The 19,398-nt window shown below is 42.3% G+C and overlaps 1 protein-coding gene across 1 annotated transcript; it reads left to right on the top strand.

The window, feature by feature from the left end:
• Nucleotides 1-4,216: 4,216 nt before the first annotated feature.
• LOC136453110 (probable glutathione S-transferase GSTF1) lies at nucleotides 4,217-5,980 on the top strand. The gene is made up of 3 exons (XM_066453683.1): nucleotides 4,217-4,396; nucleotides 4,502-4,550; nucleotides 5,445-5,980. Exons 1-3 carry the CDS (start codon nucleotides 4,250-4,252, stop codon nucleotides 5,891-5,893), a joined length of 645 nt encoding a protein of 214 aa, XP_066309780.1. The 5' UTR covers nucleotides 4,217-4,249; the 3' UTR covers nucleotides 5,894-5,980.
• The last annotated feature ends 13,418 nt before the right edge of the window (nucleotides 5,981-19,398 follow it).

The raw sequence follows: 19,398 nt of genomic DNA, 5'->3' as shown, positions 1-19,398 counted from the left end.
TGACTTCTTACAGTGCTGACCTACAACACGACCGGACGCAGCCCTTCAGCGTCCGGTCGCTGAGCGACCCAGTATCTTTGCGACCAACTCCATTTCACCTCTAACTTCTTCACCCTTGCTCAAATATGCTAACCACCAAGTGTATCACCTTGTGCACATGTGTTAGCATATTTTTCACAAATAATTTCAAGGGTGTTAGTTCTTCACTAGATCCTAAATGCATATGCAATGAGTTAGAGCATCTAGTGGCACTTTGATAACCGAATTCCGATACGAGTTTCACCCCTCTTAATAGTACGGCTATCAAACCTAAATGTGATCACACTCTCTAAGTGTCTTGATCACTAAAATAAAATAGCTCATATGGTTTATACCTTTGCCTTGAGCTTTTTGTTTTTCTCTTTCTTTTTTCCAAGTCCAAGCACTTGATCATCACCATGGCATCATCTTCATCATGCTATGATCTTTATTTGCTTCGCAACTTGGAGTGTTGAAAGGGTCGAGATGGCGGACTAGAGGGGGATGAATAGTCTTTTCTAAAAATAATCACGTCGGCTAACCGAAACAAGTGCGGAATTATAACTATCGGTCTAGCCAAGATTACACCCCTATATCTATGTTCTCTAGCACCTTGCAAAGACAACAATTATGCAACAAATGTGCCGGGCTAGTTAGAGCTCTCCTAAACAATTCTAGGAGCAAGGTTACACAAACCTATGCCACTAGTACTTTAAGCAACAAGAGAGCTCCTACACATGCTAGTAAGCAAAAGCACAAAGCTAACTAAGCTCACTAGCAATGCTCAATAACAAGGCAACCAATGCCTAATTAGAGAGCGCAAATACTTAGCTACACAAACTAAGCAATGTGACTAATAAGGTTACTAAAACCAAATTAGCCACGCAAGGGAGCTACTTCTATGCTACACAAGCAAGAAGGTAATTAGCAAGCTACACAAGCTATCTAATTACAAGAGCAACTACACAAGCTTAATATGTATAAAAGTAATTGCAAGCTTGTGTAATGGGGATGCAAACCAACGGGAAGAACAAGGTTGACACGATGATTTTTCTCCCGAGGTTCACGTGTTTGCCAACACGCTAGTCCCCGTTGTGTCGACCGCTCACTTGGTGGTTCGGCGGCTAATTAGCATCACCCGCTAAGCCCGCACGTCGGGCGCCGTAAGAACCTACCCCTTGAGTGAGGGTAGCTCAATGACACGCTTTATTAGAGTTGCTCTTCGCGGCTCCCGTGGGGCGAGCACAATGCCCCTCACAAGCACTTCTCCGGAGCGCCGCACAAGCTTCTTGCGGGCTTCGACGGATACCACCACCAAGCCGTCTAGGAGGTGGCAACCTCCAAGAGTAACAAGCACCACCGGCTTGCAACTCGATCATCTAGTGCCACTCGATGCAACCTCACGATGCAATCGCACTAGAATCGCTCACTCACACAATCGAATGATCACTATCAAGTATATGTGTGATGGAGGGCTTCCAAGCACTTACAAGCATGGACACAAAGTCCTCCAAGGTGCTCAACACCAGCCATGGCCGAAGGCCACTTCTATTTATAGCCCCAAGGGCTAAACTAGCCGTTACCCCTTCACTGGGCAAAAATCGGGCCGACCGGACGCTTCGGTTGTGTTGACCGGACGCTGGACCTCAGCGTCCGGTCGCCCACAGACGGCCACGTGTCCCGACTCCAACGGTCACTTGACCTGACCGGACGCAGCAGCTTCAACTGACCGGACGCAGAATCCTCAGTGTCCGGTCGTTTCCAGTAAGCTCCCCGAGGCGTATTTCTTCGACCGGACGTGTCCGGTCCACCTTGACCGGACACAGACCAGCGTCCGGTGCAATGCCCTCGATACTGTGCCGACCGACCAGTTCGATTGGACGCATGCTGCCAGCGTCCGGTGCTTTCAGACCCAGCGTCCGGTCAGTTGACCGATGCCAGCGTCTTTGCGATCAACTCGTTTTCACTTCTAACTTCTTCACCCTTGCTCCAATGTGCTAACCACAAGAATTTGCATCCGGCGCAATAGAAAATAGGCATTCAATTTTCTCGAAAGCGCCGAAGAGAGGGACCCAAACCCATCTCAACCCTGCAAACACCACCTCCTTTGTAGATGTGCCAACACCACCAAGTGTACACCACCATGTGTATGTGTGTTAGCTTTTCACAATCATTTCCCAAAGGATGTTAGCCACTCAACTTGCCACGCCACTCGATCCTAGCGATGATGCAAAATTAGATCACTCGAGTGGCACTAGATGACCGATATGCAAACAAGTTTGCTCCTCTTGATAGTACGGCCATCTATCCTAAACCTGGTCATAAACTTCTCTACACACCTATGACCGGTGAAATAAAATGCCCTAGGTTATACCTTTGCCTTGCGCATTCCATTCCATCTCCTCCAATGTTGATGCAACACATGCACCAACACGATCAACAATGATATGATCCACTTCATATCATCACATGATCATATTGGTTCATCGATCTTGACTTTACTTGCTCTTCATCGTTGCTATCGTCCATCGGCGCCAAGTCTTGCTCAAGCTTCACCGCCACGCGGTCCATCACTCCAAAGCCTTCGACTTGCCCTTCATGCTTGCAACCGGTCCATCAAGCCAAGTCTTGTCTTGATCTTCTCCACCTTGATCACATGACTCAATGTCATGTCTCATGTGCATTTAAGCTCCTTCATCATCACATGTGTGAGCTTTGCAACATCTCCAAGCCATTTTCACCTTCATGGCATATGTTGCTCACACACATGTACCTGTGGACTAATCACCTGTGTATCTCACATAAACACAATTAGTCCACCTAGATTGTCACTCAATTACCAAAACCAAACAAGGACCTTTCAAGTGTGCTACCTATATCATGATTACTTGATAAACTAGGTTAGCACTTAGGGTTTCATCAATTCATCAAAACCAAACTAGAGCTTTCAGTAACGTAGCTCGGCAACTTGGTAGTTGATTCTAGATCAGGGTATTGTCAAATTGTTTTACAGTATTCTCAGTTGTATAGATGGATGTGTTTGCCAATTTGGCACCGGTAGCTGAGTAATGGAATTTTCCACTTAAAAAAAGCTAGAATTTTAATGCCATCTATAATTCCTCCTTTATGAATGTGTTTTATTTTGATACTCACGTGCGTGTCGCAGAACGGGTGCGTGTATTCTAACAGATTTGTGCTTAGCCGTTTTTAGTTTGTGTTTTGCGTGGATTCTATCCCGGCTCAACCCAGCCTTTCCCCGTCACCCAAACCCGGAAAAACAAGAATCTTTTCCCTGTGTTCTCTGTATGCTATTATAAAAATTTCAAATTACATGCGTGTCATTAAAAAAGTTGAGCGGACACAGGTGCCATTGATTCAAACTTTTTTGCCCTCCACATTACTCCGTCCACTTTTACCTCTAACGGTATCAAGTTGTGGTGAAAAAAAGTCTAAATGCCTAGATGATGTGCAAAAGTTCATTGCTGGTACAAGTGAAAAGTTCATTGTTGGTACAAGTGTATGTGGTCTTTTAATCTTGGCCACCGCTCTAGAGATGAACGGTGGAGGTTTATTACTAGTATAAGTGTATTTTAAGTATTTTGAAATTATTTTTCTAAAGGAAAATGATCGTACAAGGTTTGAGCATGACCTCACGGTGAGGTCATCAAGCTAGATTGGTTTCACCATTGTTGCAGGAGTGACATATCTTGTGGTGCAGAAACATACGGCTTGATTGGTTTCTGTCTCGTCCCGGCCTACTGTAGTTCGTATCTGAGAGCCTGACCCACGCTGTACTGGCTCAAAGAATACAAACGCGTACTTAAACCAAACTTCCAACACTTCGTAGCTCATGCAGGGACATGGGCTTATGGACTGGTATACATAATCAGTACGTATTGGGCAGCCCTTTTGCTTCTTATCTTATTAATTAGAAACTGTTGAGATGAGTCACCACGAACCACCACCACCAGTGACACGCAATGCTAAAAACTATCTCTATTCATTATGTTGACGTTGACTTCAATGAGAGTAGGTACATTGGCCCCGAAGTTTTCCATATGATGATCTGATCCGTGTCCACAAGAGTTTCTTTAGTTAACGCAAACCCCAAGGAGTTGACTCATACAATGCATAGCTCAAATCTCTATTAAGCAAGGCTTCGTTTCCAGTAAGAGGTGCCATCGATCCACAGCAGGCTCCTACATTCATCTCACACTGCCAAGACGAAATAATGGCAATGAAGGTGTATGGGCCAGCAATGTCGACGAACGTGGCACGCGTTCTTGTCTGCCTGGAGGAGGTCGGCGCCGAATACGAGGTAGTCCCCGTCGACATGACCACCGGCGAGCACAAGAGCCCGGCGCATGATGCCCGCAACGTACTCCGTCCAACTCTTCTCTATTATCTCCCTGATCCTCCCGATTAATGATATCTGGTGGCCGTTTCTCATATATTGTTACTCTTTCTTTACTTGATTTTGCAGCCCTTCGGTCAGGTCCCAGCTTTCCAGGATGGCGATCTGATTCTTTACGGTGAGATTGTAACAAACAATGCTCGTTTCGTGCTTGGTTTGATCCAATATTATTGAAATAGATTCTCTCTTTTTTTTTCCAAAGAAAAAATGATAGATAGATTTTCCTTTTACCTGTGTCATTGCTTTGCATTATATAAAAGTTTTTTTCTGGCAAAAAAATATAAAGTTTTTTAAGGAAAATTACGATATGCATAACGTAAGAGCATCTCTAAGAGTCTTTCCAAATCTCACTCTCTAAATTATTATTTGAAGAGTCATTTGCATAAAATCGTTTTTTATATCTTCTCACTCTCCAACAGCTTTTCTACATCTCATGAGCCCTCTAAAGAGTCATTCCCGTCTTCTATTTTTGGCTAGCGAGAAATCCGGAAAATAAGATGACTATATTTGGATATCCATTTAGACGAGCTGTTGGAGGATACCTTTTCACCAAAATCTCTATTCCTCATATTTAGGAAGGATTTAGAGAGTTTCTTGGAATTACTCGAAGCAGCGGAAATCACATCGAATGCAATGCCTTCTCTACCGCGTGTTGATAAAAACAATTGTATTTAGCGCGCCTCAAGCCTTCTTCCTCGGGACCTACCCTCACCATCCTTTGAGAATCATAAGGACTCATTCCGGTAGTGCGAAATCTGTTGCACTGTCTTCACTGCCATGCTCTAGTAATAGAAAATAAAATCAACTATCTAATTGAGCATCAATCCTAAGTAATGGAGCGAGGTAGCTATGTTTAAAGAACGATGTGGTGAGGAAGTCAAGAAAGGCTGCTGTGCTGTGGTTAAACAAGCTCGTTGCATTCTTCCCTTTATACGTATCTATATAATATATAATAATTGCACACATATGACAATTTACTAGTACATACTTATACGTACGTATATCTTAACAGAGTCCCGTGCAATTTCAAAGTACATCCTTCGCAAAGGCGGGTCGGATCTCCTTCGAGAAAGCAACCTCGCTGAGTCAGCAATGGTGGACGTTTGGCTGGAAGTCGAGTCGGGGCACTTCAGCAGCACCATGTCGCCTATCATCTTCCAGTGCTTGGTCGTCCCCTTCCTAGGTGGCGAAACAGACACGAAAATCGTCCAGGAGAATCTGGAGAAGCTCAAGACGGCCCTAGGGGTTTACGAGGCACGTCTGTCCAGGTTCAAGTACTTAGCCGGAGACTTTGTTAGCTTGGCGGATATCAGCCATTTCCCAGCGGCTTACTACCTGCTTGGCGGGTCCCACGCGTCAGTGCTTGATGCATATCCACATGTCAAGGCTTGGCTCGCTGAGGTAATGGACAGGCCGAGCGTGAGGAAGGTCGTGGAGCTTATGAAGCTGCCATCAGCCTGACGCCCAGACCGCATGAAGCAATACTGCTTGGGTGTGTGTTCAGAGTCTACGTGATGTATTTGCGTTTCTCGTTTATCATCTTGCAAATCGCCGCGGTGTCCAGAACATTAGTGTCAGTTGAATAAATGAACAACATGTTTACACTATGTAAAGAAAAACACATCACAGATCCGCGTTTAGGCACATCACGTCTATAATAAGGGCTTGTTACAGACGCGCAAAAGCGCATTTGTAATAAGCATGTACTATAGACACGTATTGCTAACACGCGACTGTGACATACAAATACCAGTGGGAGTAAAGACACCTATGTAGTAACCCCTTCCCAGAGATGCGTGTTACGAACACGCATGTAGTAACCCCTTACAAGAGACGCGTGTTACAAACACACGTCTATGATAAGGTTAACACGTTTGTAGAAACTTTATGCTATAGACACGTGTTTTTATCACGCGTCTGTAGTAAGAATCATACTACAGACGGTATTTATAAATACGTCTATCGTAAGAACCATACTGTAGAATCATACTACAGACGTGTTTATATGAAGCACACTCATGTTCTTAATACGCGTATGTAGTAAGAAGCACACTACAGACGCCTCTAGTCTACACGCGTATGTAGTATTTTCCTTACTACCTAGAGATCTCACAAATATAACACAAATGACATCAGATCACTTCACAAATGACATATATACACATCTGTCATACTACATTGTTCATCACACAAACACAGATCAATAGTACTTTATTTGTTCATCAACACAGATCACATGTGTAGCTCCAAACTCACACAGCTCCAAACTTACACAGCACATGTGTTAAGCAGCAGTGTACCTCATCGCACAGCATGAACATGTATGCTTCCAATGCATCTAATCTTATTCATCACTAGTGGATATGCACATGTGGCACGCACGTGGAGGAGTACCAATAAAATTTCAAGGATATTTCTAAAATGCATGATGATACAATTACATTGCCCAAATATTAGCTTTGGAGATAGTTCGTTATTTATTGACATATATATATGGAGAGAGTGCAATTTCTCCATCATCCTCACTTGTCCCCCCCCCCCCCCCCCCCCCCCCCCCTCCCGCCAACTGGGTCTTCCGACCTGCAAGACAACCAGATGACATATATTTCAAACTAAAAAGCTAGATGAGTCTAATTAACTATTCTCAATAAATACTTGAGACATTTCTTCCATGTAAGATGTTTGTGCGCAATTGTGTTGTATACAATGGCAAATTTTTCTCAGTCCCAGCAATAGTATACAAAGAATTGTTTCATATACTGTTCAATTTAGAGAAAACAGAGATCCCACCTCAATTTCATTGTCATTAACGAATCACTTCACACCAAGAAAATGCAGAGAAATTGTATTCATGTGGTTAAGTTAGCAAAGCAAAAGCATGATTAGAAACTATAAGATGCACTGCTAGTGCTAGAAATACCTCTGGAAGATGAGACAACAGAAAAAGGCAGTACAAGAGGGTCGGGAAGGTTGTATCATCGACCTAATAAATACATTAATACATAATTGAGCTAGGCCTAAATACGTTTATTACAAGTGTGACCCCCATATCATAACATTTTACACAGAAAAAGAGACAACAGGAACGAGAACATCAACATACTGGAACTCCCCGAATGCCTGTGTGATGCAAAGTGTTTCAATCCCTCCATCAAGAATTTTAAAATGTCCATCTATTAGACTAATATGATGGCATGACTGATCACACAACAGATATATTACCGCCAAGCAGCTCATCAAGTGCCTGGCTCCTGGTTGTAATCCGAACAACAGAGTTCCACTTCAAATAAGCTAAAATAAATCAAACAGCCTTAAAGGACAATGCATATGAGAAGTAATTAAAAGTGCTCGACCAGATTCAGTAACTAATCAACATTTGTCAGTTAGTTTACATACTACAAGAAGTCAAGCATTGGTTATCACTCATCAGACACACCAAACCGATTTTCTTACCTTAAGGAGATCATTTCATGTCATTTAAGATATTACGATTTTCATGCTTAGATCATGAAATGTATGTTCTCAAATTAATTGATATTCATCAATGATTTTTTTTAATAAACAAGTGCGTGCTGCACATGCATGTCTATTATCATATATAAATTATTATGAACCTTGCCAATAGAAATTAGGAATATTTTATATGATATAGGAATACAGTTGCTAAACATTACTCATCCATCTTCATATATTTCTTTTATAGACACGTGGAGAAGACAGCGGAGACTGGTGATTCACGTGAAAGTCATACTCTGGCGGTGATGTCCGGTGGATGAACCCTTTCAGCGCGATCAACAATGAGGCTCCAGAAAATGACCATGCAACTATGCAAGCACTACAACAGAAAATGATTCAACTTTCAGAATTCTACATACCAAACAAACAGTGACCATATCCTGCGTGATGACCTCAAAAGGGTTCCTGTTTGAATTCTGATCAACTCCTTCACTGTGATAAAATTTGTCATCATGTTTATTTTCCTGACACTAAAATGCAGAAGATGAAAATAAATTAACAGACAAGGCACCCAAAACAATCACTATTTATATAGTAAATAAGGTTTCAGTGTTCATAGTTGTGCTTACCAAACAAGAACTAACCATATCGTGCGTGGCACCATGGTTCAAAATCAGAAGAAATGAACAGAAGGCACCTACAAGTCGCATTAAGGTTTCAGTTTCAACAATGTCGCATAGCAAACAAACACTAAGCAGATCGTGTATGGCGACCTCGACTGGATCTCAGTACACAAATAGCATTAAAGTTTCAGTTTCAACAATGTTGCATAGCAAACAAACACTAACCAGATCGTGTATGGCGACCTCAACAGGATTTCTGTCTAAATTTTCATCAATTTTCTCTTCATGTTTTCCTCAAAAAAAAATCTCTCCAGGTTTGGTTTGTGGTTCTGAAACCCTTTTTTTTTTTGCCCAAATCAAGCCATCTAAATAATCACCGTGCATGCAGAATACAATATTAATGTATATGTCGGTTCATAGCAATTCATTATTATCCCCAAGAACCTGTCAGACCTTCAGCTTCTACTAGCCCTGACGGGTGGCGCGCCACAGCCGCGCCACAGTCAGCGACCAGCGGGCCGGGACGTTGCCACGTACGCACCCCTACCGCGCCGCCATGCATGGCGCAGCAGCGTTGTTTCGCCGCGCCCTGAAAATATGCGTGGCCAAAAGTGTTACTTTTGAAGAAAAAAAACAAACAGTGTTAGAATTAAAAATAGTTTAAAGAAGTGTTAAAAATAAAAAGATACTCGTACTCAGAGCCGCCGGCCCCCACCTCTATATATAGCACAGTGTGACAGGGGCCCTCCAGCCATAGTGGGTTGGGCGCCCCCGATCAAAACACGGATCAAAGGCCCAACTGGGCCGCTGGGCTCAGTTTGAGATTAGAGATCAATCTAACAATCTCTCCCTTAATCTCCTACCATCTTTCAATTTCATATCATTTACTTCTGTTCATTCCATTACAGATTAGCGCATAGGGCATGTTTCATCGTCATAGTCAATTGTCGATAGATTTAACAACTATAACACACCACTTTGTTCTGAAATAGATACTTAACTTTGGGCCTTCTTTTATCTAGGAATTATAGGTTTTCCCTTAAACATATGTCGGCTACATGTTCTCTGAACACGTTGGGTGGTAAGCCTTTTGTAAGCGGATCCGCGAGCATCTTTCACAACATAATACTTTATGTCAATGTGTTTGGCAGCACCATTTGACTTATTATTGTGAGCATACTGTACTACTGAATTATTATCGCAGTATAACTTAAGTGGTCTATAGATAGCATCAACCACCTTTAAACCGGGTATGAACTTCTTTAGTCAGTTCACCTGCCCCGTTACCTCATAACACGCTACAAACTCGGCATACATTGTGGACGATGTAGTGACGGTTTGCTTTGAGATTTTCCATGAAATAGCTCCTCCTGCAAGAGTGAATACATATCCAGACGTGGATTTTCTATCATCTCCCGCATAATCAGAATCTGAATATCCCACTATATGGAGTGAATCTGATCTTCTATATGTCATCATGATGCTTTTCGTTTCTTGCAAATAACACAAGACTTTCTTTACTAATTTCCAGTGTTCTATTTTAGGATTGCTCTAGAATCTGCCAAGTAACCCGGTAACAAATGCCAAGTCAGGGCGCGTACATACTTGAGCAAATTGTAAGCTTCCGACAGCTGAAGCATATGGAACCGTTTTTATTTGATCGATCTCATACTGATTCATGAGGCATTGAAAATCCACATATCTGTCGCCCTTGACTATAGCAGTAGGTGAGGGACTACATTTGTGCATATTGAATTTCTTTAAGATCTTTTCTATGTATGCCTTTTGTGACAGTCCTAATACCCCTTTACTTCTATCTCGATGAATCTCGATACCTAGAACAAACAAAGCTTCACCAAGATCTTTCATATTAAATTTTGAGGACAAAAACTTCTTTGTCTCCAGTAGTAGACTGACATCACTACTAGTAAGTAAAATATCATCCACATATAGGACAAGGAAAATAAACTTCATATTCTTAAACTTTGCATAAACACAATTGTCCTCTACATTCTCTTTAAACCCAAAATTCCTTATTGTCTAATCAAACTTCAAGTACCACTGTCTTGAAGCTTGTTTTAATCCATAAATGGATTTCTTTTGTAACACCCTAGGTGTTTGCCACCAATTAAGCAATGGGTTTGAGCTCAAACATGGTATATTAAGTAATGATGAAGATGTCAAGGTCAAACCTATGGAAAGGAGCCACCACTTAAACTTGGACCACGCACCATTGCTTGCATGCTGCCCTTTCTTAAAGGTATGTTTGAGTAATGATGGATGTACTCATTTCATGTGTCTCGCATCAATATCCATCTATATTGATCCATGGAAAAGTTTCGTGAAGTTTAGAATCAAGAAGTCACATGAAATGACAAGTTATGTCCTTGCTTGGATCGTTTTATAAAGTGAATGGAATTCTAGATTGTTCACCAAACCTTGCAACCTTACCAAAATAACTCTAGATGAACTCTACAACAAAAGTCATGAAAGGTTCATGTTGGGCAAATGCCAAGAAAATGCTCTAATGGATCAAAAAGGATAATTTAAGCTTCATTGTGATCCTACTTTGGTCAAAGTAGAACAGTAGGTTCTATACCAGTTTTGAGGTTGGACCTTAAATAAAAGTTGTAGTACATATCATGTAGAACAAACTTTGTTTTTGGACCAAGAGCTAGATCAACTTGGAAATAAGTCAAACAGAGGCTCGAAGTTGGAACCTGCTGCTGATTTCAACACTTAGAATTATTCTAAGTCAGTTTCGCTAAGCAACGACGTTGGCATTCCGCGTTCTCCGAAATTCATTAAGCAACTTGAGTTGGTCCAAAAAGAGAAGTTGAAGGTTATACTATGGAGAAGAGCATGCAAAAAGTTGCACTGAGTTTGACCGAGTTTTGACCTCCGAAAGTGAATTTCCGTGACCGTTATCAAGGCGCTGACACTGATAGTTTGTGGCCTAATTATCCGCTGTTGAAGAGCTCTAATGACCTTGGTCTCTAAATGAAAAATGAAGAGCAGTTCGTGGGCTTCAAACTTCGTTTTAGGCCCAAAGTCTAATTCGGACCCGAGCTAGCCCAAAACGGCATCCCACCTTGTCCACCTCGCTGCACGCCACGTGCTCGACGTTTTGCCTTCGTGGCAACCATGCCGCTGAGCGCGCCCCACCATTGCCGAGCTTTGCTGCCGCGTGCATCCACGCCCCTGTGTCCCTATTCCGCCATAACTGAGCGCCTGAGGCTCCCCCTTCCACTCCCGCTCACTCCCTCTAGCTCCCCCTCGCCCTTTTTGCTCCAACCGCGCGCCTGCGCGCGTGCCAGCGCGCGGCAGCCATGGCCGTCGTGGCCGAACTCCATTACCGCCGCTGCTCCTTCTCCTGCTGCCCTCCAGCGCCACCACCAAGTACGCCTACGGCTCCGCGACCGACTCCCCAGCTGCGCAACCCTTCTCCACCGCCGTTCGCCGCTGGCTCGTCGCTACTGCCGGCGCGGCCACCGCTAGGTCGCCCGCGCATGTGGCCAGGAGGCCATGGGCCGTCACTGGCCACGCTAAGACCTTCTACGGGTGCGCCCTATCACCGCGCCTCCACAGCGCCTCTCCCTGGCCGCAGACGTCCTCCACCGCCGTCGGCACGGGCTGGAGCCCGACGTGCCCTGCTGCCGTCCTGAGGAAGAAGAAGATGGACCACGCGCGTGAATAGAGTGTCTTCCAGGGGGTTAAGTGATGAAGTGGTGACTCATATGAATAGCGCCGTTAAGGATCTGTTCGTTCGGGTTTTATTTGTGGAAACTACAGGGACCCTTATGCAAGTTTACATTCCTTTTCTTTTGCTTTTTACAGATTTGAATGATGAACTTTGAAAATTCGTATTAATTAGTAGAAAAATCATAAAATAGAAAATGAGGACTTTTTGGAATCCTTGTGAAATTCTCTATGTACTAGATCAATAATATTACCTGCTTTAGTTTAAAGGTTTAGCTGTAAAAATAGATTTAAGCAGTTAGGTTCTCAATGCTAGTCATGTCTTGTTCTTTTTATAACTGCAGTTATTTTACTCAAATAAATGTGAAATTTTTATGGAGTGTTACTGATGTGATTAGTGATGTCTGGTAAAAATTTCAGTATTTTAGGCTTGATAGTTTAAGATCTATAAAAATAACAAATTGCCTGTATTGCCTTACCCTTATTCTGAATAGGCCTGCAAGATTAAATTAATTGGCCTAGTTAGGTTATGAATCATGACTTTGTGATAATACATGAGTTGTAGTACTTTTATTAAGCTTTTCAAAAAGCTAAATATCATGATTTTTGGTTAAGTAGATCTTGAGTTATACTTGCTTAAATATCAGTGGTTGTTTCTGCCCAAACTCTGACAGGGTTACCTTGTTGGTATTGTGGGGCCTTCTTAATAGTAGAATTTGCTTTAGGTGTTTACAACAAAGTTGTTTAGAATTTGATAATATTTCTAAAAAGTCTAGAACCACATTTATTGGATATGTATAACTCCATTTATAGCTGTTTAAAGTGGCATGTCAGTTTCTGTCTATGTTTTGGACAGAGATGCAATTATTGGATTAATTGACCCTTCTAACTGTAGAATCATCTTAAGATGATAATAAGAAAGTTGTAGATAACTCACCTAACTAGCTTGTGTTAAATTTTCATGGCATGTGGCCAAGTAGTTTGTGAGTTATGACTGTTCTAAGTTGGTCTTCAGAAATTGTAGCTTTCTGGAATTTGCTGGACCAGCTTTGATAAATGTGCCTGTTTAACCTGGTTAACTTTGGAATCATGCTGATAGGTTTAAATATGAATTGTAGACAATTTCATAATATTTCCATAATGTCTTCTTGCAAGTCATTTGGATTTATGTAACTCCAGTTATAGCTAAATCTTGTAGCTGCTGTTTGCATGTCCAGAAATTGGCAGATTCCAATTATAGTGCTTGCTTGTATATTGTTAAGTGTGACGTATGCCTTGAATGATGACTGAGTTAGAGCATTTGAGATCTTGGGAAACTTGTGTCATGATTGGTGTTGTCATCTTCTTTGCCATCTTAGCATGATAGATTGTGTGATGTTTAAGTTAAGCATCGCAAAGTACTTAAGTGTGTTAGTGTAAACTATGCTTGTCTTGCTTGCTATTTTGTGATGTGTCTCATGGTACTATTCTTCATATTTATGTACTTGCATATTGCATCTCATCTAGGTGCGCTAGATGAACCACGTGAAGAATATGATGTTGGAGCCAAACCCGAAGACGGTGTATGGAGGATCTATCCCGAAGATGAAAGGACTAAGCAAGTGTTAGGACCTGTGATGTCACCAGGACGGTGCAAGCTAACTGAACTGACTTGTGGCGGATCCCAGGCAAGCCCCGGAGCATTATAAGTCTCCTAATTTATAAAAGCAATTCTTTCTATATATATGAGTTTATCTATATTGTTGCATTAAGTTGTAGGAGTTGATTGAAACCGTTGATGCATTTATTACTATCCTTGCCTACCTTACTACCTTGTTACCCTGTTAGGTCAGGATCGAATAACTGCTTAGCCTTGCTTAGACCGGTAGCGATCGGTGATATCCGGTCACCTACATTATAGGTGGTTACTGGAAGAATTTAGCTATGGAAAGAATGATATCCTGGAATTAACCATGTGTGATGGATAATTGGAGACCGGACGGAAAAAGTTGGAGGCAACCAGACAGGGTTCTGGGGTGCTGTTAGTTTCTGTCTGTGTCGATTAAGGACCGACCGTTGTTGGCCCTCGAGTCATGTTGAACGCATGCCTTACATTTAGCTGGCCGGATAAAGTACCTTCCGACCGCGAAGCTGGGAGATTTTTCGGGCCGAGTAGATTGCCCGCAGCGCACTGTGCCGGAGCAGGTGTGGTAGGACACGGGGGCGAGATGATAAAACCAAAGTGCAGTCGGTCGGCCCCCGGGTACATGTGGTTCCTGGCAAACTCGAGATTCCTGGAAAGTTGACTCGGTGATCAATATCTCACTTTAGCGGGTGAGTGAGGTTTGTGTAAGGAATAAATCACCAGCTGGTTAGGAATCGATTCGAATCGCCATCGCTCCTGGATAGTGAGCACTTGACTCGAGTTACTTCATCGTAGTAATTATTATGGGACAATGATGGTTATCTGGATGATATGGGATATGCTAAATCTAAATTGGTAACTGGATGTTATTGGTTAATCAAGTGATTGCTATAGTACAGGTGCTTACCTAGATGGATAGGTCATAATAAAGATGATGCAAAGTACTTAAAAAAATGGTTTCTTCATGATAGCTTATGCTTTTCGCAAATAAGTCAGCTAGCCCACTAAAGAAAGCCATGCATAATCCTTGGTGTCATTTATTTTGGTTTCCGACGGGTAAGTCTGGCTAAGTACATTCGAGTACTCAGGGTTTATCCCACCTTGTTGCAGGTGATGTTCTCGACCTGTTGATGATGGTGGCTAACCACCGGTGGGCTCGGTGATTCTATACTTACTTCTCATCTATATGCTTTTGTCGGATGATGTCACTTATGCTAGCACTATATTTGGAACTTATATTAATGTAATCATTTGAAAGCTATATTGTTTTCACTAAGCGGTTTTGAAACCCAAACTTGTACTATTAGTTGTTAACCCCTTTGTAATATTATTTCCGCTGCAACTCGATGTATGTGATGTGTATTTGTTTAATCACACGATCTTGGTTGTGATGTTGATTTACCGAGGTCTTTCGGGACACTCGGCGGACTACCGGGTTTATATGAGTGAAAGTATGGGTGTGTCAACGTGTTAGCGGGGACAACCGTACTTGATCTTGTATAAATTGGGCGGTTCTGTCACAGCTGGTATCAGAGCGAGATTAAGCATAATACTGTCAGGTACATAGTTTTAAAAGCTAAGTTTTGGTTTTAAAAGGTCTATTTTAACTAAAACTTTAGCTACAGGCAAATTTGTCAAAACTTATTTGCTAAACTATGCTAGCGACATCTTCCTTTATGCCCAGTTAAGGACTATTAGGTGACTATCTAAGTACTAACTTTGGGGATGTACTTTATTGAAATTTTTACTTTCGTCGTCCATACGGCGTGCTATTGTATGGATGCCATTCGCTTGAATGGTAATGTATGGATCAATTGCCTCTACGCCCAGGTAAGTGTGAGTTGTGAGAGCATGACCGCCCAACTGTCGGTCTAGGGGAAAGTTAGCTATGGTTACTGGAATATTTACATGTTACACCCATGTATATATGAAGGTACTTAATTGCGGGTATGTTTATCGGGTAGCTATGGATATCGAAGTATATACATCTAGGGATGTATATATGGAGAGTATCTTAGTTTACTGTTTTCATTGTGCGCTTATTTATCTCTTGTGGGGATGGGCTGCAATGAATTTGCCTACAGGTACGCTAACCACGAATGCGTAGATTGAATGTAGCTGACGACTAGCTATATATCGAGAGAGTACGTGTTATGCCACCGACATAGAACATGATTGCCACCTTAGGCTGGCAATTTCGTGAGGACGAATAGGACGAGCATGCATCATGATTGTGCTTGTGCATCAATATGCTTCCCTTCCTTTGTTCTAAGTACTAAGTAACTTGTGGTCGATGTATTGCACTATCTTCCTTGTGTGGAGTTAAACAAGAATGCCGTGTTCCATGTTGTTTGAATAGGAAGTGCTTGAGAAAAGTGTGTGCTTAGCCTTGCTAGAAATAATTGTGGTTACATGCTTAACCTATAATGTCCTCTAGTTTAGCCAAGTGGTGGGTATGTATGCTTGTGATCTAATTAGTGCCATAGTTATCACCCCTTTTGTCCTCGGTAAGCATACGAGTGTTGAAGAGCGCTATCCTAGGACCACGTCCAAGTTTTGGTAATCACTTGGTGGACACAAGACATATATGGAAATTTGGCAAGAAGTCCCCTGCTCAGTTGTCTTTGACAATTAAGCTATGCTCTCTTGCGTTGTGTTTTGATTTTCGGATCCCCTGCTTGTTGACTCCTAACCTTGTGACTACCTTTGTTTGCTATCCCTCCTTCACATAGTGCTTGCTCCTATGCAACCCAATTTGTGCCATGTGAGATTTCTTGTAGGTTATATGTTCAGTAATGGTGCCACGATTAGCGATCTATGGTGCCGCGACGAAACCGAGAGCCTCCTATGGGCGCGCACACAAGGTGGTGCTGCTCGGCACGCGCTGGTATCGAGGTTTCTAGTCATGATCCATTGCAGAACTGCACCGATATGTTATTCTCACTTGAGCTCTCCCTTGGTTATCTCTCCTTATTATGTCAAGAGATATATATGTCGAACTAGATGCAATAGGACTTCCTTGTGAAGTCGTCCAATGGTTAACCTTTGAAGAACAGGTCACTAACAGGAACATAAACAGACTGCAAGAGGGTAGACCAGTGACTCTGCTCGATGTGGCTGTCCCTATAATGACATCAGTCATCTAGTGAGCAACTTATGTCATTTTCATTGGATCAGAAAGGTGCACCACACTTAAGGTTGAACAAGTTATCAGTCGGATGATAAATGGACCAGGAGATTATGTGCTGTAATAGGTCACCTGGTATATATGAGATTCCTGTCCAAGTTTTCAATCTTTAGGTGCATAAGGATGACGTAGACGAACCGACCTCCTTTGGTGTGACCCTTTCTACTGACTTCAATGGCGACCATCTGTAGGCTTCGACTAAAATTTTTATTATCAAGAGTGAAGATTTGGAACCTTTTTAGTGTTGAGGGGCAACTGATTTGTTACCAGTAGGAAAGTTAGTCTTCAGTTAGGTAACGACTAATTGGTAACTATGAAGGCCAGATCTCATAGAACAATGTTGATCAAGGAAACAGCAGACCTGGCCCCACGATGCAAGTGCTACTTCTTCTCCAAATGTGCTATCAAGTCAATTCCATCTTGGACAATCACGTAGATAGTACAAGACGTGGTATTGGCTAGGTAGGAGCTAATGAAAGCACGTCCCTGATTTTAGTTAGCTTCTTTATGCCCCAAGGTGCCAATTACACATGTGTCCGGACTCTATTGGATGAAGTGCCGAAGGATATATAGGAATGGTTCCTTGTTAATGTAGAAATGCCCTACATATGGAATAATGTTTTGTGCCCTGTAAAAACAGCCCACAAGTCCAATGCTTGTGCATAGTCAAGTTGGTATCTAGATCAATGGCGGAAAATTGTTACCTGAGAAGCATGTGAGGAAAACCCTAGCCTCCATCCTCAGCGAGAAAGCTACCGCGGTTATAAAGGAAGAACGAGAAATCTGTTCAGATTTTGTGACACTAAACCGGTTATCTTCAAGTCGGCGATTAGTGACTCAAACGAAGTTGGATTGACCCCAAACTTGGTGATCTCATTCTTTGCTTAGGACCCTTCAATATCCTAAGTTGGTTTGAGTATTGGTTGAGTAAAACATCGGATTTGAGAGATACCTTGTCGGCTCGGTTGCTGCCATTTCAGAACACAACAGTTTTGGTAGATGAATTGTTTGGATGGACAAACGGTGTCCGTTTGAGTTGAATTTTGGTGAGTAGTTAGAAGACCCATGGATCTACATGCCCACCAAAATTTGTGCATATTGGATCAGTAGTTTGTGAGATATGAATATAAAACAAAAGGGTACAGAATCTGCAAGTTCGCGGCGACTGCGATCATCCTTCACATGAGAAAGTTGTGTTTGCAATTGATGCCAAGATTAGCAACACGATCATTGTATTGCCATTAGATAATCCTTTATATGCCCTAGAGAAGACTCCTTGCACCCATGTTTGTGCCGTACCTTTGTCCTCTCGTATCAATAATAGTTGAGCAGTCAAGATGTTCTACAAGTCAACTTGTGCCGTTGCAAGTCAAAAATAGATTGGAAGAGTGCCAAATCGTAGATTTCAGGTCATGGATTGGAGATATTGATTGACCCTAGAATGGAAGCCTCGATGTCAAATATAGTTTAAGAAGGCTGGTTTTACTACAATGCAAGTCAACCCAACTTGCAGTGCAACTACACCACGAAGGCAAATTGTACTTAACCTGCTTGATAGTGAACTAGTCCCTAGTTTTGTGAATTACTTGCAACTTGTGTTGTCCTCCAAGCCTTGCTAACATTCTTCTGCGTCAATGGTTCTCCAATGCTGATATGCCTTTAGTACCTTATATGTGTGTTTACCCAAGAGGTTGCATCAGATTCAACCCAGATCACTGTTGCAACTTGGATACGAAGGCTCCATAAGGAATGATCGTCGAGAACGTTGAGCCGACAGAGTCAACTATTACGTTTACCACTCACTCGACAGACTCAGACCATACAATATTGTTATCAGAGAAAGAGAACTGCACACATGGAACCCTTGCAACGAGTATCCTTCAGAAGATTATGATCTAGTGCAAAGTCCATATGGTATGTGCTGTATCCACTAGGGAAGTAGATGCTACAAGTATTTAATCTATGTTTGTAACGCTCTTCGTACATCGGGGACGAAGTACGTAGGACATTGCTATCTTGAATTCCTCCCAAAGTAACAATACATCGGGAAGGCCAACGAAGGAAATTCTTCAGACAAAACTTACTACAAAGGACAAGTATCAGAAAGTGTCTTGACCAAATTAGCCTCCCTTATGCTTGAAGCGATGTAGCCTAAATCTGTTGCTGATATTGGAAACTGGTAGCATGTCTCTCTTCCATAAAAGTCTTTCGTCCTGAATCTCGGGACGCGATTCTTTTAAGGGGGGAGGGCTGTAACACCCTAGGTGTTTGCCACCAATTAAGCAATGGGTTTGAGCTCAAACATGGTATATTAAGTAATGATGAAGATGTCAAGGTCAAACCTATGGAAAGGAGCCACCACTTAAACTTGGACCAC

This window comes from Miscanthus floridulus, chromosome 5, assembly GCF_019320115.1.
Source record: "Miscanthus floridulus cultivar M001 chromosome 5, ASM1932011v1, whole genome shotgun sequence".
Lineage (NCBI taxonomy): Eukaryota > Viridiplantae > Streptophyta > Magnoliopsida > Poales > Poaceae > Miscanthus > Miscanthus floridulus.
Note: the sequence above shows the minus strand (reverse complement) of the source record. Positions and strands in the feature narration are given on the sequence as shown.